Source organism: Aedes aegypti, chromosome 2 (assembly GCF_002204515.2).
Source record: "Aedes aegypti strain LVP_AGWG chromosome 2, AaegL5.0 Primary Assembly, whole genome shotgun sequence".
NCBI lineage: Eukaryota > Metazoa > Arthropoda > Insecta > Diptera > Culicidae > Aedes > Aedes aegypti.
In genome coordinates, this window is record NC_035108.1 from 165610120 (window position 1) to 165629392 (window position 19273).

Below are 19273 nucleotides of genomic sequence, written 5' to 3' on the forward strand. Positions count from 1 at the left end.
CAAGTTTTAACTGCGTTTCGAAAACGTAAGCATGACTTGTTGGTGTTCATTACTAGTTTGAAGCCTTGCGTAACAATTGAAATAAACAGTTTTAGTACTAAATTGACTTTAAGCTTCTAAAAATTTGTTTTAATAAGTGTTGTCTTTGTACATTATGGCAATAGCGTTCCTAGCATTCGATATAAAACTGTACCAATTATGGACTATCGAATATTTGCACGAAATGGACTCAAACGCCATCCGGAGCGAATGATATGCAACACTAATATGTAATAAAGTGATTGGTCATAAACTTATCCAAAAGAAAATGAGTTAAATAGATTTGAAATCAATTTATTGCAATGGGTTCATGAGAGCAAATTAATTTTCGAAAAGGAGTCGACATGTAGTAAAAAAGCAAATTTTGATACAAAACAGCATTAATGAACTCACATTACCTTTCCAGTGCATAATTTTAACGAAAAAAGAGGGAAAATTCAAAAATCGAGTGTCGCTGGAAACCCCTCTCTACAATGAAATTAGCATCTTCCGCTTGCGAACGTTTTCGAACGTGTGATTGAAAAATTTTAGTAATTGTGTACAAAACATAAATGTAATGCCTTACCAAACCGTCCCGTCGTGGAAGTCACCCGTAAAATAGCTTTACTTTTTTCATTTCACTGATCAAAAAATGTAAACAAACCGCCTCCAGAGTATTGCCATAATTGGGCTCTCATACACTCTTTGTACCTGTTATCGACATAGTGGAAATAACACGATTTCCACCTTAAACCAGGAGATTTGATTGCTCACTAGCTAAATTTATTCATTTGTTCTCACTAGGCAACATACAATTATCGGGTGAAGCTTTTTCGGGATGAAGACATACATTTCGTAACGGGTGTTCTTTAGCAAAATGCTAAGAAGGTGACAAATGTGTGAGGCAAAATTGTCAAATGTTCATTTTTCGAAGCTTATTGCACGAATGGTCTCATTAAGGTTTAGTTACCATTAAATACAAATAGGTTTATCATTCTTGTGAATATTAGCTGTTATATTTTAGTGAAACAATAAGAAAAATCTGTTTTTGTTCCCACTATTGCCATAATTGGTGCTATAGTCATAATTGGTACTTCTTCCCTAGTCAATGAGTTACACTGACACCCCATGTAGAGTACAATCCATTCTGGAGCATTAACACATAGCAAGAAAATTTTGAGCATAAAGGTGAAAATTCGTCCGTCCCGAAAGGGATGTATCACTATGTTATTTATGGACAGCACCTATATGACACCGAGGAAGGGCAGAACAGCGTTCGAATTACTGCAGGAACATCTCATGCCGACCGAGCAAATATGTATCACATAATTAAATAGGTGGACCCACATTTCAAGGCACAAGTAGATTATTGCTTTGGCAATCAGTCCCGGAAACGAAGACGGATGTGGTGTTATTATCGGACCCACACCGCATACCATCCAATAACGGGTATTTTGTGGCGGATAGGTCTCCTCCAAGGTCTCAAAAGCTAGCAAGACGATACCAAATCCAAGAAGTAGTCTATCCCATATTATCGTTTTTGTTATGGAAATAGATCGTTCATTATGGCCGGTACGCTGATCATAAGTTTCATAACGTCGGTAACATCTGCTGTGCATATCAAATGGAGCTGTCACTTTTCCGTACGGAAAAATGTGACGCTCAATTATTCCGCAAGTAAAAGTGACATTTTGCTCATACTGAATCAGCTGTCAAAATTACTTTGGTAAAAAGAAGACATTTTACTTGAACGCTTTACGTTTCAGGTGCATCTTCTTCTTCTTCTTCTTCTTTCTGGCATTACGTCCCCACTGGGACAGAGCCTGCTTCTCAGCTTAGTGTTCTTATGAGCACTTCCACAGTTATTAACTGAGAGCTTACTGTGCCAATGACCATTTTTGCATGCGTATATCGTGTGGCAGGTACAAATATACTCTATGCCCTGGGAAGTCGAGAAAATTTCCAACCCGAAAAGATCCTTGACTGGCGGGATTCGAACCCACGACCCTCAGCTTGGTCTTGCTGAATAGCTGCGCGTTTACCGCTACGGCTATCTGGGCCCCTACAGGTGCATACTGCGCATTAATCGGCAAGCAGTAGTGAAAGCTGGTAACTTTGCTTTGGCAATGAAGTGGAGTAGCCACTGCGCCAATAAAAGAGGGCCAACTATAGATGGAATTTCGAGCCGTGTTAAATGTAAAGCTGGCAAACGAGGATACGTTGAGCACCTTCCGCAGAAATGGTGCAGAATCGATAATCGATTCTCAGTCCTATAAGGTAAGAACATTCTGTAGTCACGTCGATAATCATTATCGACGTGACTACAGAATGTTCTTACCTTATAGGAACCATGAACTGACGCGTCGATGACAGTTTTACGCAATGTTTCAATTCTCGCATAACTTCTGATCTCGCCCTAAAAGCCATTGTTTCTGAGCATTTGAATGGATTTTCATGTTATTTAACAACGCTATGGCAAAGAAAGGATCATTATCTACCTGCCAGTGATGTTGGTTTGGATGCTTATTCTTTCTTGTGCTCAGAAACAATGAGCTACACACGTGGCTACCAATGGCTTTTAGGGCGTTATCTCAGAGTATGCGAGAATTCTGCGAAAATTGAGAGTATCTCTCACTTATCGTTCTCTGTAACAATCATGATCTGCTACGCATCATGAGTGTCTGTTTATTGCTCTGACTATATTAGAAGGCTAACAGTGCATGATAAAACCCATCTAAATAAGCTCCAAATTGTTGAGATTGTAGTGTCGCACCCGTAGGTAGAATATACGGGAATCGTCGGTGGTAGTATTTAGAGGTATGTTATGTTGTGCTTAGTGGAAAAGAATTGTAGATACCTGGATGAAATAAAAGGAACAGCAGTTGCTAGTTGAGTTATCAGTCAGTAGCTGTCTGCAGAGGAATGGACTAGCTTGTTTTCTTCGTGCTCAATAAGCTATCCTGGAATTGGAATTGTCTTTGTGTACTTCCAATAGGTTATGGGCCCAGGAACGGTTCATCTGCGAGTGTGCCCTAAGGAGGATCGGCCGTGTAATGCCGCACGGGATCCGTAGGAGGAGCTGCTGATTGGTCGGAGCATGTACAAGCATCGGAGTCGGGCCACTTGTACAGGGCTCGAGTTGAGGAGGAGCTTCGTGATCCTCGGAAGGTAGAACCTCGACGAGCTTCGTGATCCGTTAGGAGGTAGAACCTGAACTTAGTGGTGGATAAGTAGAAAGAGCTTCGTGATCTTCGGAAGGTAGAACCTGGACGACCTTTGTGATGGACGAGATGGTAGAACCTGGAAGAGCTGTGTGGACCTGGACGAGGAGTTTGGCGACAGGAGGAGCAATCCGGATGACGACACTAAGGAGGAGTGTTGAGATTGTAGTGTCGCACCCGTAGGTAGAATATACGGGAATCGTCGGTGGTAGTATTTAGAGGTATGTTATGTTGTGCTTAGTGGAAAAGAATTGTAGATACCTGGATGAAATAAAAGGAACAGCAGTTGCTAGTTGAGTTATCAGTCAGTAGCTGTCTGCAGAGGAATGGACTAGCTTGTTTTCTTTGTGCTCAATAAGCTATCCTGGAATTGGAATTGTCTTTGTGTACTTCCAATACAAATCAGGGGGAGACTATTGCTATCAGATGTTTGGGGATTGTAATAAATCCTACCCCCAATGATAAATAAACGAGGAAAATGGGTTTTATCTTCGCTCTCTCATTGGGGCTCTCCTTCGCTTATATCAGTTACAACTTCTTCTCCGATCAAGGACCGATACAGATGCGATGTTTTTCTTCGCTTCCTTTGATCGTGATTCGAAATCAATTGAGAACGAATTCTGCAATAGCAATTTGCAATAGTATAACATCAGACGGGATTGCGAAGTACTGACTGACGCCCTGGGGCGCGAAAGGAACACTCTGGACCACGGTTGACAATATTTATAAGGTTATATATTCCAAAAAGTGACAGCTACTTGACGACGTCATTCCTATCCACCTAGAACAAATTTGTTGAAAAATTAATCTAGTGATCCAGATTGTATATGCTACGAAAGGAATGATGTCACATGTTTACAACCAAAATCGATGTTTCCACAAATAAAGAGGCTGCCTTGTCTTGTTTATGCCGTGCTCTGGGCCTAGACGGTGAAGAGCTAGTTGCTGTAATGTCACGATGCTTCCATGCCACGAAAGGCCTCTCCTAGAGTGGGCAGGCCGCCGGTACAACACCGCGGTGGTGTAAATCAATTGTAAACCTTCCAGCGATCTGCCTCTGGGCTAGACAAAGATTGCAACGCGCACGCACAGAAGCAGCATTCAAAGATTCAAATTTAGCTCTTAAAAAGGAAATCAAGAGCCGGAAACGGGCATGCTTTGATAGTCTATGCGAGAGTGCCAACTCGAGTTCGTGGGGTGACGCCTACAGGGTGATATTGGCTAGGATCAGAGGCGCCATGGTGCCACAAGAGAAATCGCGCGAGCTGCTGCGATCGATAATCGATGTACTCTTTCCGCATCACGCCACCAGTCCATAGTCTCCGGTGCGGTATGTGGCGGATGAAGGAGAAGAAGTGGCGAGGGTGACGAACGAAGAGCTAGCAGAAGTCGTGAAATCATTCACGTCAAATGAGGCACCTAAACCTGAATGTTGCATTGAAAGCGGTAATCAACGTGGTTCCGGACATTTTCTGAACTTCATAGAGCTTCATAGATAAAGGAATCTTTCCGGATGTATGGAAGCGACAGGAATTGGTGCTACTACCAAAGGCGGGGAAACCACCAAATGACCCGTGTCGGCGTATAGACCTATCTGTCTACTAGATACGACGGACAAGTTGTTGGAGACGTTACTTCACCGCCTCAAAGTTACGACGCAATTGTGCAATCTTCAAAGCAGCTATTTTGATGGTAGGACCTACCGCGGGAGTACCTCAATCCTGGGCTCGATGTTATGGAATGCGGTGTACGATAACGTACTGAGGCTGCCCTTTCACAAGGCTGAGATGGGGGAGGTAAAAAAAACTGAAGTACGAGCTAAGGGCGTTTGTTTTGTTAGGTGATAACACCATAGAGCTCAAGCAATCCCTTAGTCATCTTAAGGTAATGATCGATAACAAGCTCAGCTTCTCCAGCCACGTTAAATATGCCTGTAAAATGGCATCAACGGCTTTAGCAGCGCTTTCGAAGATGATGTCCTACAGTTCTGCTGTAATTGTCAGTAAACGTTGACTCATGGCAGACGTGGCGTTATCCATACTTAGGTATAAAGTACCAATCTGGTCAAAAGGGCTTGGAACGAGCATAAACCTGAACCGGTGCGCTTAAGGGGGCAGGATCCGTCATTGATTTAAGAATTTTCAAAAGCAGTTTTTTCGTTCAAAATCAAGAAAATTTACAGGAAAATGTGTTTACTGTATTCTGTTCCCCTACCGAAACACAGTGAACACATTTTCATCGAATAATTTTTAGTTTTGAACAGAAAAACTGCTTTTCAAGTTTCGATGATGACGATGATTACGATGACGGAGCGTTGATCGTTAAGAGTAGCAAGCGCATACTGAACGGTTTTCAAAGAAGCCGTGTGCATCATAGCCAGGAGGACGACCATCGGGCTCATCATCAATTAAGATGTTCAATCCTTTGAAAAAATAAAATGAAGCCAAAATCCGAATTTTCAAATGCACAAGACTGGAGAATTTGACAACAATTCGCGTTAAAAATCAATCAAATTGATTGCTTGCTGGTGGTGACAATTGGGATAAGTTTTCAACGCGGAGCGCTTTGTGGTTCTCAAGTCTTGTGCTCTTGAAAATTTGAAATGTGGCTTCGTTCTATAATCACCTTAACTAAAGAGGTACCTACCAAAGAAGTCCACAACGCGTGTAGAGACAACGTGGCAGCAGAAATGGGATAGCTCAAATAAAGGTAGATGGACGCATCAATCAATACCAAATGGGACAGATTGGTGTGAAAGAAGCCATGGGGAAGTAACCTTCCAACTGACGCAATTTTTGTCAGAACATGATTGCTGCTATAAGCGATACCTGCATAGGTTGGGGCACGCAGAATCTTCTGCGTGCCCCAGTTGTGCTGGTATGGAGGAAACAGCAGAGCATGTCGTGTTCGACTGCACGCGTTTTATTGTTGTGAGAGATCACATGGTTGATACATGCGGAGGGGACACGTCTCCGGACAATATAATCCAGAGAATATGTGCGGATGCCCAGTGCTGGAATGCAGTAGCTACGACTGTCATTCACATTAAGCTGGAATTGCAGCGTCTATGGCGCTCCGACCAGAAGTCGGCTTCAGAAGATTAGCCCTGCCGAGGTTGGTCCCCTGTAACATTGTTTAAGACGGCTAGGAGAAGCAGTTTGCCGGAGCTACTTTTGCTACACGTGATTTTTTTCCTTCTTCTGTTCGGATGACCCACAGCGACCATTATTTAGATCTATTGTGGCATTACTCGTATTCTTAGTGTATACTATACATTGTATAGTGCATGTCGCATTACTCCATTTCTACTGATAGTTATTGAAGCATCGATTTCTGTACAGTTCTTGTTTTGTTTCATCAGAGATTGATAAAAATCTAATATGACGAAAAGGTTCCGCTATTTACACCTTTTATAGAAACTTAAATCTAAGCGAAGGCGCGACCCCTCATCAAACAAAATGTGTTTAGTAATCGGAATTCACGTGAGAGTTACCGATATTGAACAGTCCTTGTTGAGTTAACACTCATGATTGTTGTCCTGGCTTCAAGTGTAGTCTAGGGACTGAAAAATTCCGAGTCTTTAACCATCAGCTAGGTAAAATAGATTCAGTTACAGAAACTGTTGCCAGTCACAAGGCTTGTACCGCGAATTCTTGAATTACCAGAACATATTACCCTAGCCCGAGTGGTTCCGGGGAAAAAACTGGTCTGGGGCCAATAGTAATATTTGTGTTTTCTGTACACCCAATGCAGAGCATGTGCTGATTTAGTGGGTCGGCAAAGGTGCATCAACCCCACACTTCGTCTGTTAGTAGTTTTCCTCCTTGCTGTCTATGTTAGTAGATTTCCTCCTTGCTGTCTATATCTCCTTGCTGTCAATTCAGAAGCGTCAATGCTTATTATAAATGTTTGTTGCGGAAAATATAAAATGTGGGCGTTAGATCTGGATGGGAGTGGTGCATTGTTGTATGCTCTTTACAATGGCACAATACAATCAAGAATATGAGCAAGGCCGACGGTGGTCGAGCAGCCCTATCTATTAGGCTAGTTTTATAATATTTAAAATTCTATTTTTGATTAATTGATTTGAATAAGTAACTGAGTAAATTGACTTTTCTTCTTTGTGGCATTACGTCCCAGCCTGCTTTTCAATTTGAAGTTCTATGAGCACTGCCAAAGTTGCGAACTGACAGCTTTTTTTCCTATTCGTTATTTTTGCATTTAGATTTTAGCATGAAACGTATTAGCTAGCACGAACATGCTTTATACCCTGGGAAAATGAGAATGTTTCACAGTAGAGGAAAATCTCAATGTCTCACGTCTAATATGCTCCTATTATTTTGTGAATTTCCTTGCAGGATTTGTCGATCACGCAATTCACATTTAAAAAGTCATAGATGAGTTGGCTTGTGCTTTTTACCAATCCTCTCGTAGGGGAAGGGGTGGTAAAATGAACACCTTAAGGAAAGCATCTTGTTTCTGATAGAAAAACGAGAAATTTCTATAGTTCTATCGCACAACATCAAAAACAAGAGTGTAATCTATAGTAGCGACATGGATTCAGACTAAAATGGCTAAATTTTTACAAATTTTCATCGCTATCAAAAAGCGATGCAAATGTTCATTTTACCTGCACTATGTGGGTAAAATGAACAGCGGTTGGTGGTAAAATGAACACCATGCAAAAAACCTGAACAAAACAAATATTTCTGAAAAAAATCATTACCCCACCGAAAATACATCCAGTAATGATTGTAACCCATACAAAAAAGAATTCTAAAGGTATCAGATTTGACATCATATCATAACGATATTCACCTCACTGAAAAACCTCATGTCTTCCGAGCTAAATGTTACGTCAGTTCTAATTTTCAAACGTGGTTTTCTAAAATCTTAGTTTTCGTTGATATTTTCACTTCAATCGACCAACGTATCAACTCGAACACTCAGATTTATGCTCTAAATCGTACGTGCGTGATAAAAATTCATCGAAATTAGTTTTTTCTCGGTAAAAGGCACGGTGTTCATTTTACCACCCCTGTTCATTTTACCACCACTTCCCCTAGCTATTTTCATAGCTTTCTCGCACATAGCAATGCTTCCTTGTTTATTTGATGGAAATGTAATAAACCATTCGAACATAAACCATAACATTAGGAAGGGTTCCCGATGGGTTTTATACAAACGATTTGTTAACGGTTTTAGCGAGTTTGAGTGATTTTGTGTGAGATTCGAGATACAGGACTTAATAAATTATCTCTCGCTGGAGAGCTAATTGATTGAGATTTAGGCATGTGTGTGTCTACAAAACCGCCGGCGAGATTCGAACGCAACCCTCATAACATGATCTAGCAAAATACTTCGCTTTTTATGTTACGACTGAGTAAATTCACAAATGAAAATAAATTTGTTGTAACAGATGAAAAAATGTCGTTCATTATATTTTACCATACATCAATTCTCTGCTCATATGACTTAAGAAATCCATTAATAAGTAGAAAAAGTAGTATGACTTAATAAGAACATAATTCACAGTCCCCATATTTGACGTCCTGGTCTACAATCCTGAAACTATTTAGCATAATTTGAATTGAACAATATATTGCGGTCGTTGTACAAGCACATACCTCTTCGAATTCTTGCTGATTTTGCGGATGCTGTTGATTTTGTTGATTTGAATGTTGAGGTTGTTGGTCTTGCTGTTGCTGGTGTTGTTGCTGCTGCTGTTGGTGTTGCTGCTGCTGATAGAACGAATTCTGGTATTCCATTTGTTCTTCTTTTTCACACAGATCTCGACCACCTTGTTGAAGATGCTGCTGTTGCTGCTGATGAAGATGGTGGTGGTTGTAATGGCCGTTGGCGTGATAGTAAAACTTCAACGGCTCCGGTGTTTGGCAGAGCTGTTCTAATCCACTATTGCATAAGTTAGCCAACAGCGATACCGCCATTCGTGATTCTATCTCACCCAATGCCACCCTGCTGATTCAAACGAAGAAGTCGGAATTGCTATCTTTGATATTCTTTTCAGCAGCCTTTGCAGCCTCAAAAATGACGTGCACCGTGACGACAACACACAACCCCCTTATATTATTGGGTATTTTCTTCTCCAGACGATTTGTAATGAATTTTAATTTACTCTCAACAATGGAAATATTGATATCTCACTGGCTGTCACAAGCCAAAATTCAATCATGTGTACCTCTCACTTATTCAGTTCACGATAACAGGCACAAACTTGAGGTTTCTTCCGTATAATTTCTTCTGTGTTTGTTCAATTGTTTCAGGTGCAACTGATATGATTCTGTTAATATCTCCACAGTTTTCTTCACGGGTGATTGTTCAGTAGTTTACATCTTCGGACAATTTGACCTTGTTCCTGGAGACGGGACCGTACGTGCCTGAATCTACTTTATTTGGATAATATACTATGATTATACTTATTCTTTTTAATATAAAAAAAAATTGCACTTTGTAATTTACCTTTTTGGGACTTTTTCTTCACATATGAATGATAAGTACAAGCACATTACACTTGATATGCACCGATACTTTGGTCTTTGTTTCAGCGAGTCAGTTAAAACAGTACAAAGAATGAATTGTACAATTTCTTGATTCCGGTAGTTTCACGCTGTCGATGGCTTTGCAGTAGAGTGTTTTCGATATCAATCAGCATTTTGTTAACCATGAAAACGACAAATTCCATACACTTATTTTCCAACTCCATATGGCACACTAATGGCGCAAAACTTTAAGGACAACTGTTCAAGCACTTTGTTCTGTAGCAGCTCCACTTTGACAATGAATGAAAATCGTTTCGTTGAAAGGTTCTCTAGTGGAATTTTCTTCTTCGCCAACACCTCACGGTTTTCTTCGTCGGAACTTGTTTTTCTGCTTTGGTTGACTGCTAATTTGCACGGCTAATTAACACTCGCGTTGGATTCGTTTTATCAAGTTTTAGCAATCAATATATACTGATCACTTCCACCATTTTGGTTTTTCTTTTGGCCTTTGCGGCTTTGATGTATTGAGTAGCTCAAATTTATTTAAGAGTAAGCTCACGTAAAATGTGGCACAACCAGACACTCGCGCACGCTAGACGTTTAGATTTTCTTCGAATATTTTAAGTCCCACCGGTTGGTTAGTCGTTAATATAATACTCGATCGACCTTACACAATCCATAGTAACATTTGATTGCGTTTTTCGATTCCACACTATCAAATATTGAAGCATAGCTTCGCGCAGTACGCTAACGCACTCAACATTTTGGGTATGTTATCTCGTCCGGAACACAACAAGAAATGTGGCGCTCACTCGAACGGTCACAGTCACTTAGTTTAACAAATGGAGCCGATGTTGCTTGTTGTCAGTTGGCGGTTTCACTGTACGGAAATCTCACGAGTAAAGGCACAGAGCAGTGTGACACAGCAATCAACTTATTTTACTTTAAATTAAGATTTATTGGGCCCAATAGAGCAGCAACAGTGGCTTAGTTTGTCTGGACGGGGACACTTGGCTTGCATATACGATGTTCACTGGCGTATAGAGCAATAATTTCATTCCATATCAGCTCTAATTTACTGCTCTTGCCCTTTTGTTTGCGTTTATACTTTTCACTTTAAATGATAAACTCTCGTTTGTTGCTGAGTTTGAAACGCATATATAGCAACGGAAAAGTTTTGTATGAACTGTTTTTCGCACGATTTGATTAATACACGTTGAAAACGAATCACGCCAATCACGAAAATCGCCTTGGATTTCGAACTAGGTTATACGACGAGCCGTGAAGCAGTAGTTTAAGTCTTCCACATGTCACAAGTACAATACTGGTCGAGTATCCCCTCCGGACTTTGGTGGTAGCAAAGAAGAAACCTCTTGCGAACAGAATCAGGCTTAACCGTCTCGCCCAGCTTAACCACGTGAATGAACTGAAAAGTAGAATGAAAGTTGAACGTATATGCTATTAATGAACCAGTCAGTAATTGTTTCGAATCCAACTCAGTGACAACGTGTGCGTTGGTGACGACACCGCGAATATCAGTGAACGAAGTGGAGGATGAAAATGATAAAAATGAGTATAATATTATCATACAGGTACCTGGGCATACACTCATAGTCGAACGGGGATGAGTGATCAAAAACTTGTTTGGAAGTGAAATCGGACAAGACGCCACAGACGTGCCTAGACGGGTTTGTTCGGGGTTTAACGCTATGTATTCGGGTGAAGGTAAAATCCTTTCGGTTTAAATAAGCCCACTTATTATGAGTGGTATTGAATATTGTGAAAGCGCGATTCAAATGACCACAAACTGTTCCGGTCTAATGTATGTGGTAGGAGGATTACCGCATAAATCTTTAAAATGGTGTCAGAGCTTTAGTATTTATTATCAAACAGCTATAACATGTAGGGTAAATCGCCAAATGTTGAACGGTTAAGATATACGTTTTTATGTTTTTTTTTTATTTTAATGGAAATTCTGATAGAAAGGTTGCTAAAAAAAAGCATTCAACACCGTAGGCGATTGTTTAACATTATTCCTGGTACATGTTTGGTACTGTAATGTCCATTTTGAAATAAAAAAATATATATTTAAAAAGATAGTTCTACACTGAGGCAAAAAAAACTTAATAATTTCTTAAGAAATAATTATGATTTGGCGCCACAACGACTATTGTTAAAAATTTAAAGTTTTACTAATGATTTTGGTGAAGAATTTCAGTAATAAATTTCATAAGTCAATCATTGAAATTCGGTAATAAGCGCAATGATAATATCTTAATTCGAATTATCAATCTATAACATTGTTCGCCTTTTATTTCAGGCGAGCTCAAAAATTGACATGTTTTGATAACATGTGCTGCTTTCGATTAAGTTTTACCTAACATCGGAAGCGGAGTAGTTCTTCTAGCGATTGCTATGATAATTATTTCAAGTAATTGTTGTTAAAGAATTTAAAGCTCTCACTTATGAAACTTATGATTCTATTTTCGAAATGTTTAACCGTACAATGAAACCATAATTTGGCTGGTTCGTAAGTCATGATTTATGGAAAACCTAAGTATTTTTGCCTCAGTGTATACCCAACTGTTGAACACATACATAACCCATCTTATCCTAATGTTGAACGATTGTCGCTAAATGTTGACCGCTTTACTCCCGCGTTCATTCATCTTGCAATTTCGCGCTCCTCGTCGGTTGTGAGGACAGGGTAAGGTCCGCGAAGCACTTTCCCTGGCCACTCTGGGCTGAGGCGGAAGTGAATCGTCTCCTTCGGCACTCCATAGACTATAGCGGCTTCTCCTAATGTACATTACCTTCGACATTACAGCATCAATCGCGAGATTGAGGTAATACTCCGGATAAATCGGCAGCCGATGCGTAATTTCAATCATGATGTAAACAAACAAACGGTGATGGCATAGATGCCATAGTGAAGATAGTGAAATTCGAAAAAGATTCAGGATATAGTCTTCTTCTTCTTTCTGGCGTTACGTCCCAACTGGGACAAAGCCTGCTTCTCAGCTTAGTGTTCTTATGAGCACTTCCACAGTTATTAACTGAGAGCTTTCTATGCCAATTGACCATTTTTGCATGTGTATATCGTGTGGCAGGTACGAAGATACTCTATGCTTTGGGAAGTAGAGAAAATTTCCAACGCGAAAAGATCCTCGACAGGTGGGATATAGCCAGGGATGCAATTAATTATACTTTATTGAATCGCGTTTTTCATCATTGCAACAGACACCATTATAGGATTTTTTTAATAGTAATTATTCAACAGATATTCAAAGCAATAAACAATACTATATTGTGTAATGCGATATTCCATTTCAATATAGGTGTGTTTGCTACGAAAATAAAAAATCTGGCAATACTGTTGATGAAACCAAGACTGTCATGTTATGCTAGTGTTCAACAAATGGAGAGTGTACGTGAAACGAAAGTGCAATTGAAAAATGTTTTTATGTAATTAATAGTTACGAGTAAATTGTACGGATGTTTAGAAAATAACTTAAGTAGACTTTTATTGATATCGTGAATAGGTGCTTAACCCAATATACGTAGTATGTTTTACTACACAGCTTATTTCATAGCAGCCCCAGCTTAAGTTTTTTTCTAAGAGAATTGAAATTTTTGTTTCACCTACCGATGAAAAATTTCAATAAATATTTCGTTTAAGAAATTAATGTGCTAATTAAATTTATTGCGTCCAATAGTACAACTAACATACAAAATAATCTGTATAATTTATTGAAACTGTTTGAAAATGGTTCAATTTCCTGTTTGAACATGGTTTCTACAGATCGTTAAACATTTGGGTTGCGTTCAACAATTTGCGAATTACCCTAAATCATTCGAAAAATCTGTAGATATTGATAGTAAGACTACGATAATTACACAAAAAACATACACTATCCATCGATTTTTTTTTCTGTCTTTATTAACGAGATTTTTAGCCCTGGGCTAATTCATCTCGGGACCAACGGCTTTACTTCCCTTCCGAAGGAAGTCGTCACTATAACCTATACGTCATAACTTATAACTTATGACTCATAAGTGACTATCTCGGGGATGGGATTCGATCCCAGACCCTCGTCGAGAGAGGCGTGAGTTCTAACCACTACACCAGACCCGTCCCCTACGATCGAAATTATTAAATCGTTGCAATACATACTGAGTATTACGGGACTTGGAAGTTTAGCATCAGTAAAAAGATTTTCCAACAAACGTTCCTGGAATTTTTTTGAAGATGATAAATAATAATATTGATCTAGCACATACATTTGTTTCGATTTATTAGGTGTTACTGAACATTTCAATACCCAGGTAACCAATAAGTCGTATATTGGGCCAAAATGTTGATTTACGGCTGATATAATGCCAATAAGCCGTTAAATAGCACTATATTAGCCGTATATGGCTGAAAGGGCCCGATATACGGCTTATAGTTACCTGAGTATGCTGCAACATTCAGTATGAGTGTTGCAATACGCGATGTCATGATGGGTAGATTATGTACAAATGTTTTCGTCTATGTTTACAATTGTGTTCAAATATACTAAATTTCATAAACCTTCTGAGAAAGAATTCAATTTGATAACCATATTTCCTGCATATGATTTATCTTTCAAATATCCCTTTTCGGGCCTCAGGGATGCCTCAAATTTAAGATATTGGGGTCAATTTGTATCTAAACAACAAATCTTCAGGGCATTAAGTCCTTGTTTGCTTATAGCTACTCAAAGAGCAAACACAAATTCCATCTCTAATGAGAAACTTTTCACTTGCCTCATTTGATTAGAAAATTGATGATGAACTAAATTTCAAGTCTACGTCAAATTAGTTCGAAAACTTTTTTATTTCAGTTTGGAATTATTAGGGAGGGCAACTTAGAAGTGGTACAGAAAATTCTTTCCCGCAACATTTTTTCACCGAAAATATCAACATAAGATTTCTCGCCGCCAACTTGTTACGGAGTAATAGTTGGCAAGTTAACAATTCTTCGTTCTATCATGCAAAAATGGTTGAAAATTTTCAGGAATCTCTTACCTCTCGTAATGTTCTGAATATCCTCAAAGGTTTACGCATGAGTTTCACATATTCAGTAAAATATACAAATTACACTGCGAAACACGTATTTGTCTCAAGCACTAAAATACCGCTATTTACTTAATAAAAGCCTGCTGAATCCATTGCTTTTTTTAAATATCATTGCATTTCTAATTTTTGAGATATTGACTGTTGATAATGCAAAATTTGACTTTATCAGTCAAGTTGCATGCAAGTTTGACAGCTTGGCAATTTATTTGCTTAATTTACCACAGAATTCAAACTTCATATGTAAAACAAAACTTAACATAAAAGTTCATAATATTTTCGATGCTCAAAACTTAGTTTTTGATGGTTTAGAAGAGCATTGTGTTTTGTCATATAAAATATACGAAGTATTTTGTTTGCAGACTGCAAGCATGTTGAAAAAAAACTGTTTTGTTTTTGTTTAATCGTGCAATTTCAACCAAATTATATCTAAAATGTCAACTTTCATTCAGTCATATTTTGCATGCTTGATGGATTAGATAAGAAAAAAAGTTTGATAATCATACCTCATTTTTTTTTGTAAACATCTATAAAACCAGTCTTCCATACAACTTTGGGGACCTCCAGCAAAAAATTGTGTCGTGCTGGGACATTTATGAGAACGGCATCAGATTCAACAACCCCAAAACTACTAGAGACACATAATTTGATTCTTGAGACACGCGAACATGTAATTTTTGTTACGCTGTATTATTTTCACTTACCCCATTTACCCACTTGCCCCACGGTACCTTATTGTGATAATTAACTTGAGTATATTTGTAGTTCTCTGTCAAATATTCATGCTGATTACGCATACGGAAACAAATTTAAAACATCAAAATTGAGCATTTTGTATGGAATTTATTTTCAAATAAACAATATACTATAGAGATTTGGCGAAAATGGTACAGATATGAACAAAAACTATTTGCTTGCATCGCAAGCTTATGCACTATAAATGAAAACAGTCTTTCACTGATTTGAGCTATTTGATTTTTCTTTTCTGATTAAACATTGAAACTACTCTTCAAAGAGTGTTGGATTAAGGATCTTTCAAGTAAACATTTATTGAAAAAAAAATGTTTTTGGAGGGGTGGCCCCAAACTTTTGTTTGGCAGTGTATGTGTACACTTTACAATGTACCGTCTATAAACAATTAAGTATAGGAATACATTTTTCTGGGAGGAATCATATGTTTCCTCAATACAGCACACATTTTTATTTGTTTGCTCTGAATATCATCATATTATTTCAAATAATGTTTTCAAAAACATACTCATAACATGTTTTGATTTGTCATTCTCAAGTCGATGCTAATTTGATATTACCAAATTATAATCAAACATTTGTTTGTTTGTGTTATTTCTAAGATGTAAAAAACAAGTTGATTAATTATTCCAATAATATTCATAGACCTAATTTGTTTTTTCTCCTTTTTGGCTTTACGTCCCAACTGAGACAAAGCCCGCATTTCAGCTTAATGTTCTTATGAGCCGTTCCAGAGTTATTAACTAAGAATTTTCTTTGCTGGTTGACATTTTTTTTACATTTGTATATCGTGTGGCAAGCACGAAGAAACTCGATGCCCGGGAATGTCGAGAAAATTGTCGTTAAGAAATTTTCATCTGTCGATGTTCTTAACAAGTTTTTTGTGAACAATGAGAACATCAGCGACATTTGTCCTTAATATTATTTTATCTCCAATGGCGAGCGCGATATCTCTAAAAACAATGCGTTGATAGTGTTTTAGAAGGTATCTCATAACACATCAACGAAGGGATTTCATTAGTCAGAGTAATGGTGATAAATTTCTGTAAACCCGTCTATCTTGATTCGAATGATTGCGTTTTCTCAAAACTCTTAACTGTTACTGAATATATTTTTACTTTATCACAATGTTCTTAGTATGCTTTGCTTTTTTTTTCAATATTTTTTTGAAAAATCTTGATTTGGTGATAATTAATTTGAAATGTTCATCACAATTGGCATGTACCTATTTATTTATAAGACGACGAGGAAAAATGATCGTTTGAGATTCATTATCAGTGACTAAAACAGCGGAAACAGGAATTCATTTTCGCAAAGTATATTAAACATAACGAAGCTTCGGAATCCTAATATTCTCTGTGTATAGTGAAATTTGAGAAATTGAAGCAGAAATCGATGAAAAATCAATTTCACATGATTTGTCAAAATTACACACATGATAATCATACCATACCACCAGGTACTGAAGTACCTGGTTTTAAGTAACTTTATTTTAGAGAGAAGACAGGCAATCAGATACGGCACAGGTGCTAATCATGAAATGTTGTCACATCAGTGCCCGAATGGCAATCATAATACAAAAAAATATTTGAATTAGGCAAGTCCTAATACTTTAGGTTGTGCACTGTAAGACTAAAGTACCGTAAAACGGGGTAACTTTGATAGTTTTTTCGAAGAAAACTTGAATATTTTTGCATGCTGTTTCAAAGATTTACAATTTATATTTTTAAAACAAGTACTGGCATCCTAGCTATCGATTACAGTCGATAAATTGGCAAAAGATTCATTTTGAATGGATATATAATTTTTCATATAATCGAAAGTTGGTTTTCTGTTTTGGGGTAACTTTGATAATGGAGTATGATGCGAACAAAATTGAATGAATAACGAACATTTGTAGGGCATTGCATACCTCTAGGCGTTTAACGTTATATGGAAATTTCTGACTTAGATTACAAAAATGGTCCCAGTTTGTGAACATGCTTTTCGCTAAGAGATTTGAGACCGTATTCAAGTTCTATGATAACTAGGCTATCAAAGATAAGTGGCCAACTGTTCAAAACTACATGAAATAGTGATCGTAGAACAGATTGTTTGTAAGCGTTTTGAAAATGCTAAAATTGCGTAAATTTTTTAAATTCGTATAAAAAGCCAAAAATGTTCTTGATTTGAATGAAAACCGCTCCTTCATGAAGTGTCATACTAATATTCTTTAGTTTTGCATTCGCTTTGCTTAACTGATTAACAGAAATTATGATATTTCATTTAGTATGCGGTGGGTTACGCACTATCAAAGTTACCCGCATTATCAAAGTTACCCCGTTTTACGGTACCCTTTAAAGGGTAAAAAAGTACCCTCTTTGAGAGAAACTAGTTTAACTCATAAAAAGAGTAAAGGGCCTTTACTCTTTAAAGAGTAAAGGGCTTGTACGTCAAATCAACGAGTAAATTTTACCCACTATTCTAAATGTCTTCGTTTAGCAAAGTGGGTAAAATTTACTCTATTTTAGTTGTTTTTAAGACTTCAATTTGAATGATTTTTGCAAAATAATTATGATAATAAAATATGACCAATTTTATACGTAGGTTGAGTATTTTCATGTATTTATCGAAAGGTAATACTATACAAATCTTTTGAGCTTTTATTCTGACAAAAAATCTCATTTAAACCGCCAATCGCCGAGGGAGTGGTATTCCGGCTGATATATTCTAACGGATGCAAGCGATGCTGGATATCTCCTTTTCCCGATTATTTGTGTCCTGAATCACCTGTTTACTTAGGGACTGGTCCATCTTGTTCCACTGCAGTGCAGTGATTTTGGTGAAAAATTGCCAGATTATGGCAGCTGAAGATTTTTTGCCGTTCCAAGTTGGTTTTCACATTTTTAAGCAGCGCTTTCTGTAAATATTCATTTTTATGGATTAAGTGAGACGTATAGTGGTAGAAAGTAGCAGAATAAATAATTTATACTTACATTTCACAACGAGTATCAATGATCTATCATTTTTCGTTTTCGGCTATTGGACTGAATGATCAAGCTCGGTCAATTCCAAAAACGTCAAGAATTTTTTCACCCTTTAATGGGTAAATGCTCCGAACTTCTAAATGGGAGAAAAATACCCTTTATTCAAAATTTGAAAGTACTCTTTATTTTGACGTTTACATACATCAGGACAAAATGGGTATTTTTCCCTCATTAAAGGGTAATGTCGAGTTTACAGTGTGAGGCACCAATGCTCGCGTTTAGTATCATAACGGCCTATCCGCAGTAATCAATTCTCTACAGGATATTTTTTCGCATGTTTTCGAAACAATACTTTGATTAGAACGTGTTGTAAAAAAGAATGATCAAAAGAAAATTTTCTTGAAAAAATTGTTCGTAAACATCAAGCAAAAAAAAGTTATTGTGATTTAATTTATATTATTTTGTGGCGAAACCAAGTTAGCGTGAAAATAAGATTGAAATCCGTTCACACTGGGGGGCTTGGGGGTGTTTCCTAAAATAGCTTGAAGTTTGTATGAAGAAAACCAACCAAACCCGACCAGAATCACATAACAAAATTATAACACATTCTTTGAACTGAAGTTGAAAATAACGGTAGCTGATTTTTTTTACTAAGATGATTTTAACTTGTTATATTCGTTGTAACACATTAATAACAAAATTTATAATATTTTTAACATTG

At 37.7% G+C, this 19273-nt stretch overlaps 1 protein-coding gene across 5 annotated transcripts in view; it reads right to left on the reverse strand.

The window, feature by feature from the left end:
• Positions 1 to 19273, reverse strand: part of LOC5572295 (transcription factor CP2) — a 93123-nt gene that overhangs the window by 35204 nt on the left and 38646 nt on the right. For 4 of the 5 annotated variants that reach the window (XM_021843029.1, XM_021843030.1, XM_001653931.2 and 1 more), the window contains one exon: positions 8867 to 11165. The exons of the other annotated variant lie outside the window; for it this stretch is intronic. In XM_021843029.1, coding sequence (XP_021698721.1) covers positions 8867 to 9187 — 321 coding nt within the window. In that variant the 5' untranslated portion in view covers positions 9188 to 11165. The remainder of the gene's footprint in view (positions 1 to 8866; positions 11166 to 19273) is intronic. 5 annotated transcript variants of the gene reach the window in all.